The sequence below is a fragment of the Meles meles genome, chromosome 18 (genome assembly GCF_922984935.1).
Source record: "Meles meles chromosome 18, mMelMel3.1 paternal haplotype, whole genome shotgun sequence".
Lineage (NCBI taxonomy): Eukaryota > Metazoa > Chordata > Mammalia > Carnivora > Mustelidae > Meles > Meles meles.
In genome coordinates, this window is record NC_060083.1 from 47,753,819 (window position 1) to 47,779,705 (window position 25,887).

General features: G+C 35.2%; 1 protein-coding gene across 7 annotated transcripts in view; it reads right to left on the reverse strand.

The window, feature by feature from the left end:
- The window catches only part of CDC27 (cell division cycle 27), a 72,996-nt gene that overhangs the window by 17,663 nt on the left and 29,446 nt on the right, over window positions 1-25,887 (reverse strand). For 3 of the 7 annotated variants that reach the window (XR_006815934.1, XM_045985378.1, XM_045985376.1), the window contains exons 5-15: window positions 24,437-24,534; window positions 23,545-23,699; window positions 23,234-23,445; window positions 22,150-22,264; window positions 19,355-19,470; window positions 12,191-12,290; window positions 10,937-11,144; window positions 10,562-10,734; window positions 7,271-7,423; window positions 5,502-5,710; window positions 3,434-3,551 (exon numbers count right to left, since the gene is read on the reverse strand). Coding sequence is in view for 6 of the 7 variants with exons in the window: in XM_045985378.1 (XP_045841334.1) it covers window positions 3,434-3,551; window positions 5,502-5,710; window positions 7,271-7,423; window positions 10,562-10,734; window positions 10,937-11,144; window positions 12,191-12,290; window positions 19,355-19,470; window positions 22,150-22,264; window positions 23,234-23,445; window positions 23,545-23,699; window positions 24,437-24,534 (1,657 nt within the window). In the remaining variant the exon portion in view is untranslated. The remainder of the gene's footprint in view (window positions 1-3,433; window positions 3,552-5,501; window positions 5,711-7,270; window positions 7,424-10,561; window positions 10,735-10,936; window positions 11,145-12,190; window positions 12,291-19,354; window positions 19,471-22,149; window positions 22,265-23,233; window positions 23,446-23,544; window positions 23,700-24,436; window positions 24,535-25,887) is intronic. The other 4 variants (XM_045985380.1, XM_045985377.1, XM_045985381.1 and 1 more) reach the window with 2 other exon arrangements.

The window sequence follows — 25,887 nt, forward strand, 5'->3', positions numbered from 1 at the left end:
CCTGAACAGACCCATAACAAGCAAGGAAACTGAAGCAATAATGAAAAATCTCTCAACAAACAAGAGTCCAAGGCCTGACAGCTTCCCAGGGGAATTCTACCAAACACTTAAAGATTTAATGCTTATTCTTCTGAAGCTGTTTCAAAAAAGAAAGGGATCGAATAATGTACAGAGCTACTGAATCACTGCATTGTACACCTGAAACTAATATAATATTGTTACATTGTGTGCCAACTATACTTCAATAAAAAAAAAAAAAGGAAAGAACAAAAAAGAAATGGAAGGAAAACTTCCAAACTCTTCCTATGAGACCAGCATTACCTCGATCCCAAAGTCAAAGACTACACTAAAGAATTACAGACCAGGGGCACCTGGGTGGCTCAGTGGGTTGAAGCCTCTGCCTTCGGCTCAGGTCATGACCGCAGGGTCCTGGGATTGAGCCCCGCATCAGGCTCTCTGCTTGGCAGGGAGCCTGCTTCCTCCTCTCTCTCTGCCTACTTGTGGTTTCTGTCTTTCAAATAAATAAATAAAATCTTTAAAAAAAAAAAAAGAATTACAGACCAATATCCCCAGGACCATGGATGAAAAAATTCTCACCTAGATACTAGCCAAAGGGTTCCAACAGTACATTAAAAGGATTATTCACCATGACCACGTGGAATTTATTCCTGGGCTGCAAGGGTGGGTCAACATCCACAAATCAATGGGATACACTACATAAATAAAAAAAAGGACAAGAACCATATAATCCTCCCAATATAATCAGAAAAGCCATCTGACAAAGTACAGCATCCTTTCTTGATTAAAACTCTTCACAGGGTAGGGATAGAGGGAACATACCTCAAAATATCATAAAAGCCATATATGAAAAGCCCATCAATGGGGAAAAATTGAGAGCCTTCCCCCTAAGGTCAACAACATGACAGGGATGTCCACTCTCACCACTGTTGTTCAACATAGTACTAGAAGTCCTAGCCTGAATAATCAGAAGAAATAAAAGAAATCAAAGGCATCCAAATCAGCAAAGAAGAAGTCAAACTGTCACTCTTCAAAGATGACATGTGGAAAACCCAAAAGACTCCACCCACCCTAAAATTGTTAGATCTCATTCAGGGATTCAGCACAGTGGCAGGATATAAAATCAATGCAGAGAAATCAGTTGCATTTCTATATACTAACAATGAGGCAGAAGAAAGAGAAATTAAGGAGTGAATCCCATTTACAACTGCACCCAAAACCATAAGATACATAGGAATAAACCTAACCAAGGAGGCATAGGATCTGTACTCAGAAAACTACAGAACACTCACGAAAGAAATTGAGGAAGACACAACGAAATGGAAAAATGTTCCATGCTCATGGATTAGAAGAACAAATATTGTTAAAGTGTCTATGCTACCTAGAGCAATCTTTACATTTAATGCAATCCCTATCAAAACACTACCAACTTTTTTCACGGAGCTAGAATGCTAAAATTTGTATGGAATCAAAAAAGACCTCAAATAGCCAAAGGAATGTTGAAAAAGAAAGCCAAAGCTGGTGGCATCACAATTCTGGACATTAAGCTCTACTACAAAGTTGTAAACATCAAGACGGTATGGTACTGGCAAAAAAACAGACACATAGATCAATGGAACAGAACAGAGAACCCAGAAATGGACCCTCAACTCTATGGTCAACCGATCTTTGACAAAGCAAGAAAGAATATCTGATGGAAAAAAGACAGTCTCTTCAACAAATGGTTTGGGAAAACTAGACAGCTACATGCAGAAGAATGAAACTGGACCATTTCCTTATATCATATAAAAATAGACTCAAAATGGATAAAAGACCTACTGTGAGGACAGGAATCCATCAAAATCCTAGAGCACACTGGCGGCAACCTCTTAGACCTTGGCCCCAGTAACTTCTTGGTAGACACATCTCAAAAGTCAAGGGAAACAAAGGCAAAAATCAACTATTGGGAGTTCATCAAGATAAAAAGCTTTGGCACAGCAAAGAGAACAGTCAACAAAACCAAAAGACAATAGACAGAATGGGAGAAGATATGTGCAAATGACATATCAGATAAAGGGCTAGTATCCAAAAATCTATAAAGAACTTATCAAACTCAATACCCAAAGAACAAATAATCCAATCAAGAAATGGGCAGAAGATATGAATAGACAATAGGCAAAGAAGACATCCAAATGGCCAACAGACACATGAAAAAATGCTCAACATCACTTGGCATCGGGGAAATACAAATCAAAACCACAATGGGATACCACCTCACATTGGTTAGAATGGCTAAAATTAATCAAGTCAGGAAACAACAGATGTTGGCAAGGATGTGGAGAAAGGGGAAACCCTTTATACTGTTGATGGGAATGCAAGTTGGTGCAGCCACTCTGGAAAACAGTATGGAGGTTCCTCAAAAAGTTGAAAATAGAGCTACACTATGACCCAGTAATTGCAGTACTACCCCAAGGATACAAATGCAGTGGCTTGAAGGGGCACCTACACCCCAGTGTTTATACCAGCAATGTCCACAAGCTGAACTATGGAAAGAGCCCAGATGTCCATAGACAGATCAATGGGATATACTACACTCAGCCATCAAAACAGTGAAGTCTTGCCATTTGCAATGACGTGGATGGAACTTGGGTATTATGCTAAGTGAAATAAGCTAATCAGAGAAAGATAATTATCATATGATCTCACTGATATGTGGAATTTAAGAAACAAAACAGAGTATCATAGGGGAAGGGAGGGAAAAAAATAAAATAAGATGAAATCACAGAGGGAGACAAACCAAAGAGACTCTTAATCATAGGAAACAAACTGAGTGTAGCTGGAGGGGAGGGGTTTCAGGGGATGGTGTAACTGGATGATGTACATTAAGGAGGGAATATTATACAATGAGCACTAGGTATCATATGAGACTGATGAATCACTGAACTCTACCTCTGAAACCAATAATACACCATATGTTAGTTAATTGAATTTAAATAAAAAATAAAAAGATAATTTTAATTAGTTTTTGACATACCTATATCACTCAGCAGCTAAAATATAGGGAAGCATTTGTCTTGAAATAATAATTATGAATTTAGGAGCTAAATATTAACATGGAAAAAAGTGCTTTCGAAATATGAAGTATCTCATGTGAGTCTTACAACAGGCCTATTAGATAAGATGGTATTACTTGTCATTTATAAAATGAAAGCTCAGAGAAATGGACTTGCCCCAAGGAATGAGTGTACTCCAGTGATTTCTCTTTATGCCAAGGAAAAAGGTGATATTTTTGGCTATAAAATAATCCATGGTATTTTTCTAAGAATATAAACAAATAAACAGACAAAAAGCCCTAATTTTCATCACAGCAATTAAGTCAATAACAAACACATTTTGAAAGGGAGATTCACTGAAAAATATTTAGAAAACTACTTACTACTCCAATGTGGCAAAGTAAAACTGAACTTTGAGGGTTGATATCAAGTGCTTTCTGGAAATGCATTTCTGCAAGGCTGAATTTTTCTTGCTTGTAATAAATCATTCCTAAACCATACCTGAAAGTATAAAATAAAGTATAGTTTTAGGGATATGAACTTCTGGCTGGTAATTTAGTTCAACTAATGAAAGGGTATGTTATGGAATCTGGCATTTTAATAAACTAAAAAGAAATACTGGTGGCCTCAGAGAAGGCAAAAACTATCAATCATGATAAAAAATATCATCAAAGCATTTTTTAAAATTTGTTTCATCAAAGCATTTTAGACAAATCACTTTTATAAGTAAAAACAATAAATCAAATCAATCAAATAGAACTTTGACAATGGGGAAAAAAGAAACTACATCCTTAAATCTATCATTACAATCTAGATTTAACAGCTCATTTTTACTGAGTGGCTAATTATGTGTGTGCCAATAACTTTGCTGAACTCTTAATGTGAATTATCTCATTTAATCCTAGAAGAAACAAGGAGATACATATTGTTATCTCTCACATTTCAAACAAGGAAAATGAATTTAGAGAAGTTAAATAACATGTCCAAAGTTATACAGCTAATAAGGATTCTAAACCCTAAACTCTTAACAATGCCATTTCCATGTTACTGGTGTAAATGCATATATATCATTATAATTACATATGCATGTTGTTATATTCTGCTTCCCTTGTCTTCACTATATCAAAACATACTCCCTATGGACTTAAAAATTATAAATTTTAAAGGCTACGTTATAGCATATTAGCTGAATATACAGGTATTTCTTCTGAATTTTCAAAACATCAAATGAACATAATGTGACTGATTTATATTAAGGAGACCTCTCTTGGCTATAACTAAGTAATGACAAGGGGGAATAAGCACCAAATGAATGAGTAAAAAAGAAAGCACAATATATCTTCTTATATTTGAGGTGAAAAAAAGGTATAAAAAGTTCTGTGCTAATAATGGCGATGGTGGAACAACAAAACAAAGACTATTTACACTGGCGTTGGAATAATAAAATAAATTCACTTAGTGTTTAATTAGATACTTAAAGTTACCTGAATATCTCAACATTTAAATTCTTCTTGTAAAAGCCTGCCAATTTGAATCTTTTTTTTTTTTTAACTAATTGAAGTAATCATTTTTACAACAATTTTTGATATGGTAAGGTTTTTTTTTAAGAATGCAACTATTATACTATAGGACATACCCAAGCATTTAAAAAACACAAGTCCCTATTGAGAACTTGAGTTCTTAAAATACTACAGAGTACTTTATGTGAAGAGAAGATCAAAAAATATTTTTTAATATATAGTGATTCAGATTTAGTGACAGAATAAAAATTCAACTGCTATAATGATTATCTCAAAAGATTAAAAAAAAAAACCCCACCATATCCAACATAAAAACTGTGGCAGAGTTATGATGTCAGAATTACACTTCTTGATAAGTAAAACTATTCAGTCAAGAAAAATACAGTAAAATGTCAGTAGTGGATACAGTGTTGAGGCAGAAGTAAGAACAAACTTTTTAATGCCTTCTTCGTTTGTGAACTATGTAAGAGCCAGGTAAATTCCTCAATAGAGACATTACTTAATAAACTGGAGCACTGAGCTCTAAATAAAGCTAATGAACTAGACCAATATTTAATAAGCCAGAACACTGTAAAGAGCAACAACTAGCGGACAGTTCTCAACGTTTATTTTCTACCAGCCAATAGGCGATTATATTAGCCCCCTCCACTTTCCAACCATGTTCTATCCGAATCACTGTTTCAGTGTTCTAAGAAAAAGAAACAAATCAAATAACAAAATCAATTATTTCAAAAGTTTGGTAGGAGAAAAGGATCTAGTATTTGATCATTAGTTAAGAGTTTGTTAAAGGTATACATTTCATGCAAAAAAAAATTGGGGTTGCAACTTATCAACCAGTACGTACTATTCTGAAGTACTGGCAACCAGATTCATGACAATAAAGAGATGTCTAACAAGTAAGACATTGTCTTTGCACTTCATTAGCACTTACCATGCATTATAATGTCGCGGATTGACTCTGATAGCATTTCGAAAACAAGCTAATGCTTTGTCTAATTCTTCAGTTAATACAAACTCGTGCCCTAATAGAGTATAGGCATAAGCATAATTTGGATCAACCTGGATAGCTCTCTGGAAGAATTTAATTGCAATATCATGTTCCCGTTGCAAACTGAAACAGTTTCCTGCAGCACACCAGGCCTTAAAAAAAGATGGAAACAAAAACCAAATATATAATTAAAATTTTGTTTCAATTTTTCTAACAAAACCAAATTGACGACTAAAATCAAGACTTAGACCTCACTGAGAACAGAAAAACCAAAACTGAAGTTTTTTTGTTTTTTTTTTTTTAATTTATTTGAGAGAGAGAGAAAGGGAGCGTGAGCACATGAGATCATGAGGAAGGGGCAGAGGGAATCTGGAGCAGACTCAGCACTGAGCCTGGAGCCTGGAGGGGGAGCCCTGAGATCATGACCTGAGCTGAAACCAAGAGTTAGACGTTCAACTGACTGTGCCACTCAGGCACGCCCTAAAGTTTTAATAGATATAGTTGATTTTCATTGTTCATGATTTCATATTGGTGAATTTGTCTGCTCATAAAAATTTATAGGATTTGTAAAACCAAACTCTACACTTGGGAGTGTTTTAGTGGTCACCCAACATATGAGTTGTCCACCAGGCACACTCTCAGTTGAGGTCAAGAAAGGCAATTCTATGCCTCCTTCATCTCTCATATGGAGATGACCAGAGTATAGAGTGTAGGGGGCAGGGCAGGGCAGGGCAGGGCAAGAAGCTGTGGCTCTGCGGCCAGCTGGACAGAGACTGAACCCTAAATCTGGCACCTGTCATAGGGTGGCCTCAGGCAAATCACCTTCACACTTCTGAACTTCGTGTTCTCTTTTATATAAAATAAAGATAATAAAATCTATCAGAATGTGTTGCTTTTTAGGATTTAAGATTATAATCTGTGAAAGAGGTGTGTGTGTGTATGTCTACTTCCCCCAGGAGAAATGATCCAGTTTTTGTTAATTCAGTGTTTACAGAAACTACTAAACTTAACTACTAAGAATAGTGAGAATTAACTATTTTTAATTTAATTCTAAGATTATATATGTTATAAAAGTACCACTATTCTTGAGATGCAATGAAATACAATTCTTACAGGACTGGAGCATGTAAATGAATTGTGCTTATGTCTTACAATGATAATAAAAAAACACTATTTTAACTCAAAATTAGCACTTTTTCCAATTTACATTTATTTCTGGTAAATGAACACTAATGCTACTGACAACAGCCTTTTTTTTTTTTTTTTTAAGATTTCTTTATTTCAGTGAGAGAGAGTGCGTGCATGCAAGCACACACAGTGGGTAGAGGCAGAAGGAGAGGGAGAGGGAAACCCAGGTGGACTCTGCACTGAGTGCAGAGCCTGACGCAGGGCTCGATCTCATGACCTTGGGATCAAACCCGAGCTGAAACCAAGAGTTGGATGCCGAACCAACTACACCACCCAGATGCCCCAACAGGAGTTTTAATATAGCCAAATCTTGATTAATCTTGAATTTATTTTAATATATGCTTATGAATCTGTACTACATGTTCTAGGAGTTTCTCTTCTCTGAGTCCCTCTCTGCCTGTACAGAAGGGTGCAAAAGTTAGGTGTAGATGGTGCTAAATGGTGTTTGAATTATTTGCTTCATTCCCACTTGGCCGGGGAGATTGGAAGACAACTGCATAAGGGAAGTGTTTCAGTTATCATACCTCTGGTGAATTTTTATCCATGTCGGTTAAGTCTTTTGAAAGAACTGAAAGAGCAACATCCTTTTGAAGATGCCAAAGTGTTGTAGAGTAGATCTCCATGCCTTCAACTCTGTAATTCTCAATCCTTCTAACCTCTGAGAATATTCTTTCAGCCTGAAATAAAAAAAAACTAGTTAATGGGAAAATAAATTAACACAATTACATATATACAGGGAGAGCACTGGGCACTATTCTCATAGGAACTAAATGCTGCTTTGCTTTATAGTGTTTATGTGAATTAGTAATAACACAGGGTCACAATGAACAATGTTCAACAATAGGTCGAATATTGATGTAATCATATTCACACTTAACCTAGGTATACACAACTCATGATAAGTACATTAACTGTGAAAAGAAAACCTACGTTTCTACCAAAATGACAGAGGAGAAATCTATACAAAGTTATAATTCATAAAGGACAAGTCAATTATTTTATTCTCAAAAAACACATTTTCAAGTTTTAATAATGACTTTACAGTTAACACTCTCAGGAAAAGTGAGAGAATAATGATTTCTGTAACATAAAACTACTTGTACCCTGACTTTTATTAAGAGTTTGAGTTAAAAACTTTAGGGGAAGTAAGGTTCAGTTGGCCACCAATGCTATGGCATGTTGAGCACTGAGCATATCCACCAATGTCATACCTGCAGGGGGACTGTAGCTCAAGCTAGTGATTCCCTTTTCCTCTTCAGCACTAACCTGACTTTAGGGTCCCCCCTCAGCTACTTTTTCCTCCTCACACTCACAGCTCCCAGAATGGTTTCTCTCACCTTGAAGTTTGAGGCTTTGGGTTATATGAAACCAATTAGTAGTTCCCTAGTTTATCATTCAAAAGTTCAGAATTCTAAAAGTCAAGTTTAGGTTAGAAAAAAAAAAATATTGGGACTGTTCTTAATGAAGTGAAGATGGCAGAAAATACAGAAACAGCATTTATAAAACCAGGAACTCCCAAGAAATGGCCATATACTATCTAGGATTAGCTTAATGATTTGTAACTTCCCTGAAATCCCTTAAAAGTTACAGGTAAGTTTTTCCAATAGGCACTGGTTATAAGAAAAGAGACCTAACTACAAGTCAAATATATGTTTTGGAAATCTTTTGGTTTCATATTATTCAAGATCTATTGCTTCCTCTGAAAAGTGATTGTGGATAGACAAAAAGAAAATGAAAAAAAAAAAAAAAACAAAAAAAACTCATGAAATTAAGCTGAAACAAAGGCTTCTGTTTAGTTAAATATCTGGGACACTGCTCTATAATTAGAGGAAAATAATAAAAATAATGTATTTTAAAGTACTAGTGAAATAATAAATTAGAAATAATTTTCAAAGGGACTTGCCAAACACAGCTTTTGCCTATGTATCAGTAAAGGCTCATTATCCAAATATGGAACTTATAGCAATGAATAAGGCAGATCTGTCTACAGCAGCACTTTTTTTTAAAAAGATCTATTTATTTATTTGACAGAGAGAGACACAGTAAGAGAGGGAACACAAGCAGGGGGAGTGGGAGAGGGAAAGCAAGCTTCTTGCCAAGCAGGGAGCCCAATGTGGGGCTTGATCCCAGGACCCCGGGATCACGACCTGAGCTGAAGGCAGCCGCTTAAGGACTGAGCAACGCCAACACTTCTTTACCATACAACAATACATGAATTGGTATCTTCTTTATTTATTCTCTACCTAGATGAACACTTCACCCCCAGATCTTTGCATGGCTCATGAAGGAGTCAAGCTCTTTTCTCTGAGCACACTTTTTAGTAAATAGCACCATATATCATTGTCCTGTAATCCCCTTATCATGCTTCATTTTTTTCTTCCTATGACCTATTGCTACCTGTCCTTATACATGTATTGGCTTACAATCTATCTCTCTTACTAGAATGCAAGCTCTATAAAGGCAAGCAATTATCTGTCTAGCTCTATCACAGAGTCTAGAAGAGAATCTAAGACATAACACGCACTGAATAAATGAGGAGCTGAAAGTAAACAGGGAAAAAAGTAACTTTGTTATAAACCTCATAATTTATTTTAGAGAAATTTTATAATATTTAGATTTCTTGAATTTTTAAACAATTTTTTTAAGTTTATGACCAGGGAGAGAAAATGCTCAGAAGGTAAACTGGGTAGGAAATTTAAATTGGAAATTAGAATTTTCTTTGGCTTTGTGTTAATAATCGTCTCCTTTTCTGGTGTAAACAGATAACTTAAGCAACAAATGTAATTAAAATTAAAAGGATAAAAGTCTTGAGAAGGACATTATGTCCTCCATTATATATAGTTTTCTTCATAGCATTTTGAAGTTTATAAAACATACTAAATGCCAAAAATTCATCCCAGTGGAAACTCGCATATAGTAGAAAAATTATTATAAACACTGATTACACAGTAATATATATTTTCAGATCCAACTGAGTAGGGTACAAATATTTCACATAAGAATATACGGATGTTGGCGCCTGGATGGCTCAGTCAGTTAAGTATCCAACTCTTGATTTCAGCTCAGGTCATGATCTCAGGGCCTTTTTTTTTTTAAGATTCTATTTATTTATTTGACAGAAAGACCATGAAAGAGGGAACACAAGCAGGGGCAGTAGAGAGGGAGAAGCAGGCTTTCCACCAAGCAGGGAGCCTGATGTGGGGCTCAATCCTAGGACCCCAGGATTGTGACCCAGAACCGAAGGTAGACGCTTAATGACTGAGCCACGCAGGCGCCCCATGATCTCAGGGTCTTGAGATTAAGCCCTGTGTAGAGCTCCCTGCTCAGCAGAGTCTGCTTTGGATTCTCTCTCTCCCTCTCCTTCTGTCTCCACCCCCGCCACCACACTTGAGCTCTCTTGTTCTAAAACAAATAAAATCTTAAAACAAAAAACAATATAGCTATTGGATTCTCTACAAATCTATCTCAAGCAATCTCCTCAAATTTAAATTACTCAACCCTTAACACAAGAAAAAATGACCTATTTATATATTAAAATGCTCAGAAAATAAAGGCATTACATAATAAATATTGACTTTTTTTTTTTTTTAAATTTCAAGCAGCTGCAAATCCAGTGTGGAGCCCAATGTGGGACTTGAACTCATGACCCTGAGATCAAGACCTGAGCTGAGATCAAGAGTTGGATGATTAACTGATGAAGCTTCCCAGGTGCCCCTAAATATTGACCTTTAAGATCTAGCTGTCTCAATCACAGGCATTTTAATTAAATTTAAATGATCTCTAATAAAGCATGTATAACAGCTTTCTATACTTACTTGCATGTACTCTGAAAGTTCAAAATAGGCCCTTCCAATTTGGCACAGTACCCAACCAGTATTGTAGTGGTGAGAAGGTAGGTGGCTCAAGATATTTATAGCTTCTTTGCAGTTGTATGAACACAAAGCTAAATAGCCTTTCCCCATCTCACGAAGAAGGCTCATCAAACCTTCTAGGAGAAAACAATATAGTAAACAAAGGAGAAAAACACAATAAAATAGTTTGGTTTTCTAGAGAGGCTAATTACAAAATAATTGAAAATTCTAACATTTATCTAGAAAAAAAAAGGAAGGTACTTTAATGAACATTAAAAAACTTACTTAATAAGTGAATAAAATAAAACACAAAGAAGATACTAAGCATTTAAAACAGACCTGCTGCTGCTTTCTGTAGATTAAATGCCTGGATCTGAGGTGTGATTGTGGAGATTTTCCCTTCTGAAATGATGGAAGAGTCCAATTTTGTAATTTCCAGGCTATCATTTATGTTAGGTTGAGTTATTCCTCCTTTATTACTTTTACTTTTTGTTTTTCTGTTTGGGATTTTAGGTGGAAACTTCATTTTTAACTTTTTGCTATTCTCCTGTAAAAAGGAGGAAAATTCCATACTTGTTAAACTCATATATTTTAAGACCTCCCAATCCTTTCTCAAGTATTAGTCACAAAATAAATATTAAAAAAAAATAAATTTGACTGGTCTAAATTTTTCTCAGAAAAAAATGTATAACAAAAATTTTCAAAGTCATTTAATTTTAAATGCAACAATCCTGAAAATAAATTGTATTAATGAATTAGTGTGCAAGGTGTATCAGTATTGTTTGCTGCTCTTTTCTGAAAGTTTATTATAAACTTATATTTATTATATATTATATATATTACTATAAACTTATATTTATTATAATAAATAACTTTATTATTTAAAAATAAGAAAATAAATGGATGCAATATTACCTAATTGTCTGAGAGCTTATAACTAGTAAGTTATAAAATTATTGATTTGTTCATGTCAAAGTTAAAAATTAACCATAATATTTGTCAAGGCACCAAGAAAATTTACCAAGGGCATAATGAGGTTCTCCAATTGGAAGTGTGCAAAGAACACACTGGAAATTTCCATTTATCCTTCCCCTAATTTTCCTACGGAGAATATGTGACATAACCACAGGCCACCATCAAATCCAGGAGACTGGAATTGGTTCAATACTATCAACTAAATTATATATCTTATTTGGATTTCATCAGTTTTTACAAATACTTTTTTTTTTTTGATGTGATAGTTCTATGAAATTTTATCACATGTATGATTCGTGTAATCAACCACCACAATAAGGATATAGGACTGTCTGACCACTACACAAAAAAATTCCTTTGTGCTATGCTCTAGTAGTTGTAACTTCCCCTCCAAGTTCTAACTCCTAATAGCCACTGATCTGTTTCACATCACAATAATTTTGTCTTTTGAACAATATTTTATAATATTTATTAAAGAACCAAGAAAATTTATAAATGTTATAGAAAGCTTTATAAAATAAAAAAAATTAGAAAAATTTAAATAGTCTCTGAATTTACTTATTAGAGATGGAAGGGGAAGCATTAAGTAAATGTGACATATGGAAATCTTTAAATTACCTTGGTTGTAGAGCTGTCACTAGTAAAAAGTCGTGAACTTCTTCGAGGCAGTGCGTTTGGGGGAGATGTGATAGTGGGGCTCAATACCTGAGGTGTTGTACTAAAAAAATGATAAAAGTAGATATCAAAAAAACAAAAACAAAAAAACCAAAGAAACAAAATCCAGCTTATGACCATTATCTTTTGTTTCAATTCAGATACATTACAAAAAAAAACCACATTCATCATGTTTGTACTCTAAAGTTGATGAGTTTGGTTGGTCCTTTGTCATCCCTCTATGAAAACTCAGAATTTAAAAGCTATCTGTGTTATCATAAAATAATAAAGGTTATAGCACAGAGCTTCACTCCATCTGAAATTGCTAATTTGAACTTAAAACAATCCACATAAAAACTGTGGATCAAAAAGTGATAAACACATCTATAAACTAATTCTCTCTAGCCCTCATTTGCAACCATACCAAGTTAGAGAAAAAAAGATAGTTGGACATGGATAGCCTAAATGTGGGATATTTGCCAGCAAATAAATATTAGAACAATTATTATTTCTTTATAAATTCAAACAACCACATCAAGGTTTATTCTGTTTAAAGCCAAAGGAATTTAATGATTGCCTAGGTACTTTTTTTTTTTTTTTAACTTGAGAAGGCAAACCCTAAGACACAAGGATTCCATTTTTAGAAAGTAAGCAAACTTAAAATCTCAAGTTACCTGAGAGAGGGTAAGTCTATGGATTAAATGGTTTACAGTTTATGTAAAATCCCACTAGTTACCTGAATTTAAGTCTAAGAGGCTTCTGAGAATAAGAGACACTGACCAGTGAGTACAGAAAGCCCAGGCTGCTCTTACCTTTTCAAAAGACAGAATTTCAGTGTAAGGATTACAGCAAGTGAGGTCACTTAGGCTGATGAACCAATTTTATTTTATGATACATTTTTTAAGATGCATTTGTAATTTTTTTTTTAAAGATTTATTTTAGAGACAGAGGGCAGAGGGAGGGGCGGAGGGAGAGACCGTCTTAAGAAAACTCTTTATTGAGTGCAGAGCCCTATACAGAGCGTGATCTCATAACCCTGAGATCATGACCTGAACTGAAACCAAGAGTCAGATGCTTAACTGCACCACCCAGGTGATTCGATACATATTTTTTTAAATTAGGATTTTATTCTTATTATTTTAAATTTTTTAAAAAAAGATTTTATTTATTTATTTGTCAGAGAGAAAGAGCAAGAGAGAGAGAGAGCACAAGCAGGGGAGTGGCAGGCTGAGGGAGAAGCAGGCTCCCCACAAAGTAAGGTCTCACGCGGAACTCAACCCCAGGACCCTGGGATCATGACCTGAGTTGAAGGCAGACGCTTATCTGACTGAGCCACCCAGGTGTCCCCCTAGGATTTTTTTTAGAGGAGATTAGGGTTCACAGCAATATTGAGGGGAAGGTACAGAGAGATGTGCATATACACCACCCCCTCCCCCACAGCATCTCCCCCTTATCAACATGCCCGACCGGAATGGGACATGTTACAGGTGATGAGACTACACTGATGTATTATAAAGTCTACAGTTTATGACAGAGTTTATCGTTGGGTTTTATTCATTCTATAGGTATGTGTGAATATATATAACAACATATATCCATCGTGGTGTCGCACAGAATATTTTTATGGCCCTAATCCTCTGTTATCCCTCCCCCTCCAACCCCTGGCAACTACTGACCTTTTTTTTTTTTTTTTTTTTAAGATTTTATTTATTTTTTGATGAGAGAGAGAGATCACAAGTAGGCAGAGAGGCAGGCAGAGAGGAGGGGGAAGCAGGCTCCCTGCTGAGCAGAGAGTCCGATGCGGGACTCGATCCCAGGACCCTGAGATCATGACCTGAGCCGAAGGCAGCAGCTTAACCCACTGAGCCACCCAGGCGCCCAACTACTGACCTTTTTTATTGTTTCCATAGTTTTGCCTTTTTCCAGAAGCTGATTGATTTTTAAGTACAATATCCTTTATTTGAACGATGTAATTTATGTTATAAATGTGATTATATGTTGCCAATAATGTTACCTAATTATAGAAAACAGTTTGAGAAGTGGGAGGGAATAATTTCATCCATGGAGCAGTTTATGGGGAGGACAAGCCCAAGAAAAATGTTGAGACTTCTTAAAGCCACAAAAAGTTGCATAAGGATAACATCAATCTTGTGGAGGTAGAAGCAAAAATAACAGTAAGATAATTTGGGGGCCAGGAGGATGGAAAAGACAAAGTCCTCCTATATCATAATTTTCATTATGGTTCTGTTAGCTCCAAAGGCCAATTTGACAAAAGAAAAAAAATGTCTGAAGTCTGACAGGCATCAGGAAAATGAATCGGAATACCGAGTGAGTTTGAAACATTGGTCATAGCACATGAAATGTACTAATTTCTTTATAACTTGCATCTGTTTAACTAGGAACTTGAGAATGAAAGGAATGTGCTCTAGAATCAGACTGTTGAGGTTTGAAATCAATTCTATCACTTATTACCTATGTGATTATGTGCCAATTATATTAAATAGTTAAAAAAAAAAGTTTTGCAGGGGCACCTGGGTGGTTCAGTCAGTTGAGTGTCTGCCTTAGGCTCAGGTGGTGATCTCAGGGTCCTGGGATCAAGCCCTGAGGCCACTCCCTGCTCAGCAGGAAATCTGCTTATGCTTCTTCCCCTGCCCCTGCTCATACATGTTCTCACTCTCTCTCAATCTCAAATAAATAAAAAAACCTTTAAAAAAAATAAAAAAATTTTTGTACATAATATTTTATGGTTTCATAATAAAATATGAATGCTAGTTATAAAGAAGATGCTTTGGAAAGAATATAAAAATGATTTTTAGAGGTTAATACATGTAGAGAAAATAATGACATACAAAATTTTGGGGGGAAATTTAGCTAAGAGAACTCTAATCATCTCTAAAAACAACTTTCTTTAAAAAAAAGAACAGACTTCCACTGCCAATGGTAAATGGAGTAAAATGGACCAGATTTACTAACCCGTCTTTAACAACCAGTAACACTGAAAAAAAAAATATATGAAACAATGCTTTTCAGATATTGGACAGGAAGCACATACGCCTGAAGAGAATCCTGAGGACACAGTGCAGGGAAGGAGAATAGAAGTCGGTGGTCTTCCTGTGTTGAGAAAATGTTGAGACTTCCAGGAAGTGAAGGCAGCTAGAATATGAAGGTCAGAGTACCAGAAAGGGGAGCTACAAAGAGGGAGAGCTTCAAAGATATGCTGGAAGTTTTCCTAGAATCTGCAGTTGAAATTGAGTAGTGCAACCGTTTAAGCATGTTATAATAAAAAACTCATCTGGTCTTTGTCCTGAATTCTTGAGAAGCAGCTTCTAAATGCTCAGAATTTCTCTCTCTCTCTTTTCAAAGATTTTATTTATTTATATGACAGAAAGAGAGAGTGTGAGAGGGAACATAAGCAGGGGGAGTGGGAGAGGGAGAGAAGCAGACTCCCCACAGAGCAGGGAGCCTGATGCAGGACTCCATCCCAGGACCCTGGGACCATGACCTGAGCCGAAGGCAGATGATTAACGACTGAGCCACCAGGCGCCCCAATGCTCAGAATTTCTCAAGTGATATGAGTGTCTTTGTTCTTCAAGGTGGGCCCCTGAGACCAAGCCTAAGTTATCCTAATGAAATGACTTGTGGTGGGGCCCTAGACAGTTTCAGGATACTGGGCTGGCCTTGCCAGAAAGACCAACCAGTGACTAGAAGGCTGAAGCTTTGAGCTTGGGCTGAAGCCTGACCTTCTCTAGGAAGGGGAGGGTGGCTGGAGAATGAGTTAAATCACACGACCAATGACACAAGCTATCATGCCTACGTAATGTAACTCCAAAAAAACCTTTCACTACCAAAACTCAGTGGTACTTCCCAGTTGGCGAACACACTGATGCACTGTTGAGGTGACACGTCCTACCTAAGGGAAAAGACACAGAAGCTCTGCGTTCAGGACCCTCCCAGACTTCATCTTATGGGGTCTTGGGTCCTGGTCTGGTCCTGACTGGTATCCCTTATAATAAAACTTTAAGTACAGAACTTACCTAGATTCTATGAATTGTTCTAGCATATTAAACCTCAGGAAGTAGCAAGAACCCTCAAATTTGTAGGTAGTTGGTCAGAAGTGAAGGTGGCCCAGGGAAACCCTGAAATTGTAGCTGCCAAGTCAACCAGATTTGTTAAGTCTTGCTGGGACTATCATCGTAGCCTGCAGAGTCTATGGTATGTTTGGGTAATTAGTATCAGAACTTACTACAGTATTACAGTGAGGAAAACTACCTGAATCTAGAGAAAAAAAAATACTGGAAAGGAGCTGGCAGAACAATTCTTGGAGCTCACCCGGGGCTGGGAATAGCTCAGATTTTCAACAGCCAGAATGAAGAAACCTCATACTCAACAGGTCACTGAGTATTCAGAGGACACTGCCTCAATAGTGGGGACTCAATTAGTGCCTCAATTAGTCCAGACTAAAGGCCACTCTTGTCCTATCCACAAAACTTAAAAATCAAGACCTAAAAGGAATGAAGTCTTAACAAGTAACTGCCTCCCAGAATAAAAGAGAAATACTTAAAAGAAGATAAAATAGTCCAGCATTCAACAATGTAAAATTTCTAATAACTGCCATAAAAAAACAACAACAGCAGAACTAGGCATACAGAGAAGCAGGAAAATATAACCTATGGTGAAAAGAAAAAAAAAATCAATAAAAAACAGACCCAGAGATAACACAGTAAGACAGTAGACAAAATCATTAAAATCATTTAAAAAAATCATGATAGATATATTCCATATGCTCAAAAATGTAGAAGAAAGAATGAGCATGTTAAAGGAGAGAACCAAATCAAACTTTTGGAGATGAGAAATAGAATATCTGAGATTGAAAGTGTATCTATATCCTGGCTGAGGTTAATAACAGATTAGACACTGCAGAAGAAAAGATTAATGAACTTGAAAACATAACGATAAACACTACCCAAAATGAAACAGAGGAAAAAGACTGGAAACAAAAATGAAGCAACTTCACAGTCTAATAAACACATACTCAGTGTCCCAGGAGGGGAGAGGGGACATGATTTGAAAAAATACTTGAAGAAATAATGGACAAAAATTAGCTAAATTTAATAAAAACTATGAAATTACAGATCCAAGAAGCTCAATCAATTTGAAGGTCAAGAAAGAGGAAAACTACATGATAGCACATCACAATAAAATGACTTAAGATCAGAGATAAAAAGAAAATTGTAAAACCATCAGAAAAGAAATACATTACATACAGAGAAACAAAAAGTAAGAATGACAAACTTCTTGTCAGAAACAAAACAAGCTAGAAGACAGTAGAACAACATCTTTAAAGAAAAAACCATGAACAAGAATTCTATATCTAGTGAAAATATCTTTCAAAAACAAAAACAGAGGTGAAATAAAAATCTCTTTCAGACATACAATAGCTGAAAAAATTCATTACCAGCAGACTTGGACTATAAGAAATTTTAAGTCTTTCAAGATGAAGGAAAAGGATACCAAATTGAAATGTGAACCTATAGAAAGAAATAAAAAGGACCGGAAATAGTAAATACGTGGGTAAATACAAAACAGATTTTTCTTATTTTAAAAAATCTCCCTAGAAGATAACCGACTATTTAAGGGGAAAACTATAACAATGTAAATGGGGTTTACACACATGTAGGAGTAATCTCTGTCTACAACAGCATAAAGATGGGGAGAGGAGCATAAAGTACACTGTTATAAGGTTTTATACTATATATGATGTGGTACAACATTACTTGAAGATAGACTTTGGTAAGTTAAAATATATACTATAAACACTAAAATGGCCTCTAAAAAGACAAAACAGAGTAATTGTTAATGAGGCAGTGTTAGGTTGAAATGTGTTTCCCCCAAAAATATTTCCCCCCAAAAATTTGGATATAGAGACACACAGGGAGGATGGCCGTGTGAAGACAGAGGCACATACTGAGTTATGCTCCCATCCACTAAAGATGCCTGGGACTATCAAAAGCTGGAAGAGACAAGGAAGGATCTTCCCTTGGAGGCTTCAGAGGAAGTATGGCCCTATAGCTTCTACAACTGTGAATGAATACATTTCTGTTGTTTTAAGCCATCCAGTTTGCAAGAACTTTGTTACAGCAACTGTAGGAAACTAAGATAGGCAATAAAGGAGATAAAATGGAATCAAAAATACAAAAAAACCCACAAAATCATCAATAGTTGATGTTTATTAAAGTTAGTATAATTGTTTAGCTTAAGTGAAATATATAATTCCATTAATTTTGTTTATATATTCTTTAGGATTAGCATTTACTCAGCCTATATAATATTATTCTGCAGGAGGCCTCAGGCTCCTTCTCATAACTGAGCCTCAGACAATCCCTGTCATGTGTCTGTGAGCTGGCACTCATGAGACTTGCCATCCTGGCATTTCAGAAATAGAGACCTTTTACATAGTCAAGGTTTATGTACATGTGTTTCTATTTTAAAACTTCTGGTACATGTATCATTCTAAAATATTAGCTATGGTTTGTTTTTGAATACTTCAACAGAAAAAAGAAACCCTATTTAACACCATTTCTGTGCGGCAGTGGATTCATTATTTAAAGATTTACCAGAAGATTAATTTTATGATCTGTATATAGAAGTGCATAATAGGGGAAGGGGAGAATGAAACCTATCTGTATTTGACGAATGAAGGTCATGTAATGAGAAAATTATTTTGGAGAAGTGTTCAGAATCTAGTTTAAACAAATTCATGAGGGAAACAGAGTAAAATAAAAAGACATTTTGGTTACTTTTGTCTTGATTTGTATTAAAATACTCAACTAAAAATTACATTAGTCTTTTCAGTAAGTTTGAAATGCCTTTTTTCCCCCCAAGATTTTATATTTAAGTAATCTCTACACCGAGTGTGGGACTCAAAATTACAACCCCAAGATCAAGAGTCGCATGCTCTACTGACTGAGCCAGCCAGATACCCCTAGAAATTTCTAATTTGACATATTTAAAATTTATAATAGTCATTCTAGAATTCTTGAGAGAGTCAAAACCTGCCTAAAGTGAATAAAATCATGTTTTATAGCAAGAAAACCCAACAATATCAAATAATGACACCATAATAAATACCTTGTTTGCGGGCCAGAACTCTGTGTTTGTGCAACAAGAATTGGGGTTACCTCTCGACTATTTCCACTCTGTGCGAAGACAGACTTTGTTCCAGTTTGGCCGATTCTGGCAACAGACTGTAAAACACAAAAAGTCTAAGGTTTGTGAATTATAAATTGCACTGAAAATGGTAAAAAAGACACCATGATGCTACCATCTACATTTTCTCAATGCAAGATTTCATAATACATACTTGTTATCTGTAAACACAAATTATTGCCATTATTAATGTTTATTAATATGTTAAGATCAACATCAAACTATTTCATCCTTTTAACTTCAGTATTTTTTTTTTTAAGATTTCATTTATTTATTTGAGAGTGAGTGAGAGAGAGCACAAGCTGGAGAAGTGGCAGAGGGAGAGGGTGAGGGAGGAGCAGACTCCCCACTGAGCAGGGAGTCTGATGTGGGACTCTATCCCAGGACCCTAGGCTTATGACCTGAGTTGAAGGCAGGTACTTAACCGACTGAGCCACCCAGTTGCCCGCTTAATTCAGTATTTTTATCTTTATACTAGCCTTCCATTTTTTAATTTAGTTTTTAAGGAAAGGCTCAAACTTCCTGAAAATTCCTAAAAAGGCAATTATTACACATTTTCCAGGTGGGGCTAAGTATTACAAGAATTTTAAGACAGCTACTACTCTTTAGATTTATAATCTAACTCAGATTTATGATCTAATATAAAAATAATAGTAAGTAAGATTTAACATCCCTTGACACTAAAGATATTCTATAGTAGTTCAGAGGAATACATTTTTAGAAACTACCCGATTATTTTCCATATTCCAAGCATTCTACTCTTAGAATTAACACTTCTTTCTAGTGTGTTCAATTTCCCATTAACTGCTCTCTGTTCCCGTGGAGGAGTAAAAAGACTTCCTGGCCCTCTGTCTTCTCTAATTTATCACCTTACTTCTATTCATTTCCATCACTTGGCTTCTTTATAAAATGATCTGTGACTGTTGCATCAATGGTTATTTTTAGTTTTTTTTACTACCAGATAATTTTCTTCAAAATTTATTATTACTTTGATACCCACTGTACATAATTCTCAAACTTTATAATGATAATTAATAATAATAACTTTCTCATCAGATATGAAAGCCTTATTTTGGCCTTTCCTGTATTCAACATGAATGGTCATGTCCTTTTTGAAACTGTATATAACTTCCAAAATAGTATGGTATCTTGATTATTTGTCTAGCACTTCATCTGCAGGCCCTTCTTCCTTCCACTGTTTTAAATTAAGTATGCTCTGTGTTCTTTTGCTACTCTCTTTTCCTAGGACAGCCTGGCTATTTTGACAACTTTATTATTTCTATCACCAGGCCATATTCTCTCCCCTATGACTATCCATGAAATAGTTTCATCTAATTTACCATCACCTCAAAATAAAACTTCATAATCCTTCCTCTTCTTCTTCCCCAAGATGGAACCTCTACATTCACCCAAGGGACAAAATTTAAAGTCATTTCTGGCCTTCCTTATTTAACAAAGATCTGTGTACTGTACACAATATTCAGTTTGATATTTTTAGTTGATACTACAGCAGAACTATGAGCAGAACTTTCCTATGAATGTCTGATAGCAGGGGAAGTAGAAAACAGGGGCAGAAGAGGAGACGACAGCAAGTGGCTTTGTTGTTTGCACACTGAAATTACCTACCCAGCACTGACTAACTTGTCCTTGATTGCTATGGCTTGCCTGGTTTTGGCTTACTCCACCTGGCATGCTGATTAGTATCCTACTATGCCTTCTTGTAATTGTAATAAACTAATTTCTACAATTATACTTCAAGTAGCTGCCAACTCTTAAAAACAAGATTTAAAGTAATCCACACATCAAGTACTTTGCAGCCCCCCCGCTTTTTTTTACTAGTCTCAGAGTTTCTATTATTACTCATTAAGAAGCTATTATAGAAACAAAACTTCACAGACTCTAAGGAATTTTTGGAGTAAAAAGAATAAGAACAAACGTCTCTAAGAGGGTAAAGGGTTTATATCAGTCACTTACTAGTATGACTTACTTACCTTTCATTTCTTAAACACCTATTAAGGATGGCAATATGCATTTTAAATATACAACCTAACTTAATTTTCACAGAAAGTAACCCTTTACCACAGAACTACTTGAAGCAAATGGCACTTTGACCTCTAATGCCACAGACCTATATAAAAGTACATTATTTAAAAAGTCTCAAGACTTGCTGCAGTATTTACTATAAGGATACTGTCAAATATTTTTTATTTTACTACACATTTACTATAAAGTTACTATACATCTATAAGAATCTGTCATTAAAAAAACTTTATTATCAGAAATAGCTGGCTTTATGCAAGTCAATGTTTTTTTTCATGTTAATTAGTACACTTAAAAGACAAATACAGTCGTGGAGATAAGTAAAACAATGGCAGGTATAATTTCTGCTATTTATATTCACAGTGATAGAAACCAAGTTAATTTCACTTAAAAAAGGGGAATTCAAAAGAAAACTCTGAATGTTTATTTAGCTACATGCTAAAATAAGCTATACTTGTGAGTTATAATTTTACATGGCCAAAGAGCAACCACCTTTATGTCTCCTTCTATAACCAGCAGCTTATGACAATGATGACCTTCTTTTACATTTAGATCAACAACTCTAAGGCAATGGTCATTATATAAAATTAGATTCTCTCTGAAATTGCCTTTAACAGATTGAATTTTAAATGAATTTCTTTTACAAACATCAAAACTGTATTTTACATGGAAAATACCTTTTTTGAAGGGGCTCCAGTAGATGGCACGTCAATTACAGAAGATGTATTAGTGTAGTTTTGTAAATAGGATCCATCTCCAGGACTTGGGGTTTCTAATGGCAAAATCCCAAAACTGAGAAGAGGTTGAAATCAAGGTGTCAAAAAGTCATCAAGGCATATATAAAGCAGCAGTATACTTAAATTAGAAGGTCTAAAAGGAAGAGAATGGCAAATCAGTCTTGGGGGCAGTGAGGATCTGAGGGGCAGATTTAAAATAAGCTATGAATGTAGACTTTTCCACCCACCATAATGAATTAAAAAAAAAAAAATCAAACAAGGAATTAAATTGAGCAACAACTACCGATATCAGAAGATTTATTGGAAATAAAGAAGAATGGCTTTGTAAAAGCAAAGATCCAAATGATCAAATTATTTCAAATTCTTGGAATTTACAGGATTTAGACACTGTTACAAAGAGACTGTCTCTAGAGACCATTGGATCCATCTGTGGATTCAGGGAGTTGTAATCTCATGGCCATGCTGTTTTAGTAACTGTCTGGCCCCGGGACCCAATTCATAGCATCTGTTCTAGCACAGAATCTTTTATTTTGACACTTTTGGATAGGTATCCTCTGGGCTGGGTTCCTGTATTTATACATATATATATTTCTAATAATTTTGACAAAGTACTTCCTATTGATAGGTGTCAATCCTTCTTCCATGGTTTGGAAAACTACTTTAACAATAATCACTGCTGTCACTCTGATTATATAAGTATTCCAACATTTCAAAAGGTTCACGGATATTCACTGACACACAGCCAAAAGGACAGTATCTTTTAACACATATACTAGTTGAAGAAGGCATATTTAAGAGTTCTACACTTTTCTTTAATAGTTAATATTAAATCTTTATCACAGGTATTCTATTTCTTTTACTTCATTTTCTGAAAACAGAATAGGCCCATTACCGACTTACTAAATGCTTCTATTTCCATAATGATTTAGAAGTTGCTGTTCATATTAATTTATATTAATAATATGAATTATTACAGATCATTTAATATTATAGCACATTTTAAAGCATGTTTTGTCTGTCTTACCTTGGGGTTAATGGGCTAAGAGCAGCTGGTCCTCCTAATAAGCTTCGACCAGTTTTTGGTTTATTTTGAACCTGTTTAGATAATATGGAAGTTCCTGTTCCAAGAGGGACAGTATCTGGTGAAATTACAGCTGAATCAATATAAGACACTGAGGAATCTGTATTCAAGGAGTACTTTGAATTGGAAGATTCTAAATTCAGTCTGTTTAATTCCTGAAACAGAAAATTTCTACCATGTCATTTATGATACATTATTTAGTTCACTCTTTCCTGTTTTCATAATATTTGAACACTAGCATATGATACACTTACAATGGTGTCCTGGGGTGTTTCCGTAAGAACGGTCTCAGGCTGTCTGTGAGATAGACTATGATTAGATACTAGTGTTGTACACGAGCTGGGCAGACAGTTGCTAAAGTTCTGTAAAGATGTTAATTTAAATGTTTGGTCAGGATCTGGCTTTTCACCTGTGAAGGGAAAAAAAATATATGCCTCTGAGGAAATTAGGATTAATATCTTTTTTCAAGAATGCATAAATTAGTGGAAATAAGGCCTTATCCAGTGTTTTAAAGTTCTCCTGTTTCAGCTAATCAAATTTACCTCCCCGAAGTCCATCTATCAATTTATTATAAAAATTTACCCCTCAGATAAAGCTATACATTTAGAAATTAAATGGAACTAAAAAAGCACTGATTTTTAAATATAATAAATCACTGGAAAATGCAGATTTCTGTGTTTCTTTTAAAGCAGAAAGCAAGTAGATCTCATTTTACTCAAAGTAAGGAGTGATGGTCAAGAGCTGAAACCCGATAGACAGTGAAGTTTCGAGCACTTCCGTGTATACATACACAATGTTTTTAAAATGACCGTTGATGTGTCCTAGAGCACATATCCAAAGGCACTCTTTCCCCATACTGTCCAGGTCTTATTTACATTAACATTTTCTGCTCCAGGCTTTCTATTAATTTCTTTCCTTACCTAGAAAGCTAGTGTTATACTCACAATATGACTCCTTCTAGAGGACACAAGGCCAAATCATTCCTTAACATAGTCTATTACCTTATTTCTTGTTCTCAATTTTAACAGCTTTTAGCTTTGAAACATATTTTTCTTGTGAATAATTTGTATCACTTTCCAAAAACTGAGAAGGAGGAAAAAAAGAGTAAGTAGGGGAACCCTCCCCTAGCTACCTCTACAAACCTACCTATTTCACATAATGATTCAAAGGGGGACCAGAGGAAAGGATTTAAACTAAGGCTCTTTTGGTAACATTCTGATCCTTTGGCAAGCCGATCTGTCTTGCTGTAAAGACAAACAAATAGATTAGACAAGCTATACAACCCAAAACATTATAAAGAAATTTTTGGTAAAAAAAAATTAGGTACTCATATATGTATATAATACATATATGTATGTAATACATATCTAAGTTCTGCAAGTACTCTTCTTGATGCTTCCCTAAATTACCAATTTCCGCTTCTTACCATTCTCCAATCTCTATTATTTAAGGCAGTTCCAATCAAAAGGCCAGTGAAAGCAAGCAGAACATGAATTGAAAGGAATGCTAGCCTAATAAACTATCACTGATTCTTGAATATTAGAATTGCTTTTAATTTCCTGTCAGATACTGGAATTACTGAGGAGAGATGGACAATATCCAAATATTTGCCCTATTCTTAATTTTTAATGTAGTATCTCTCATTGGTAATTTTGAAAGTGACTTAAATGCTTTAAATGATCAGATCTTCTAATGAAGTAGAGGTAGTGGCTTTTTTTTTTTTGTTTTTTTTAAAATTTTATTTTTAAGTAATCCCTACACCCAACGTGGGGTTTGAACTCACAACTCTGAGATTAAGAGTTGCATGCTCTACTAAGCCAGCCAGGTGCCCCAAGGTGGCAACTCTTAATGAAAAAAGTCTCTCAAAGAATTGAGGTGAAAGATTATTTAGATGGTACTGGGAAGAAACCAGTTAATCTAAGAATCAGACTTATTATTGTGTCCTAAACATAGAAGTCCCACGAGCTATTGTAGACAAAAAGACCAATAAAGAGATAAGAAAGATATCCTAACAAGCTATGGCTACAAAACAATAACAGGTATGTATCTAGATTACTGGGTCCAATTTTGATCATAAGACAGACACATAATGGCTGAAATGAAAAGCCACTTTTTTGGAACAGAGTTTTCCCCCACTGGATATTAAATCTTTTAATATTTATGATGAATAAAAGGAACCCATCCTTATTCTTTAAACAAGGGGGGGAACCCTTTTTTGTTAGGGCCTGATTCAACTGTACCTTCAAAACTTTTGATAATCTTGTTTAAAAATAATTAGTAAAACACATATAGTATTTTTGTGATTTAAACATTTCATTTTGTTTTATTAAACTTTATTTCGAAATAATGTTGGACTCATATACAAGTTACAAAAATAACAGAGTTTCTATGTACCCTACACCCAGGCTCCCTCAATGACAACACTGAACATAACAATAGCACAGTTATCAAAATTGGGAAATTAACAACAGCATAAACTAAAGCACAGACTTTATTTGGATTTTAGCAGTTCTTACATGCACTCATTTGTTTATGAATAGTTTTATGGAATTTTATCGCATACGAAGATTTGTGTAACCACCACCACAATCAGAATA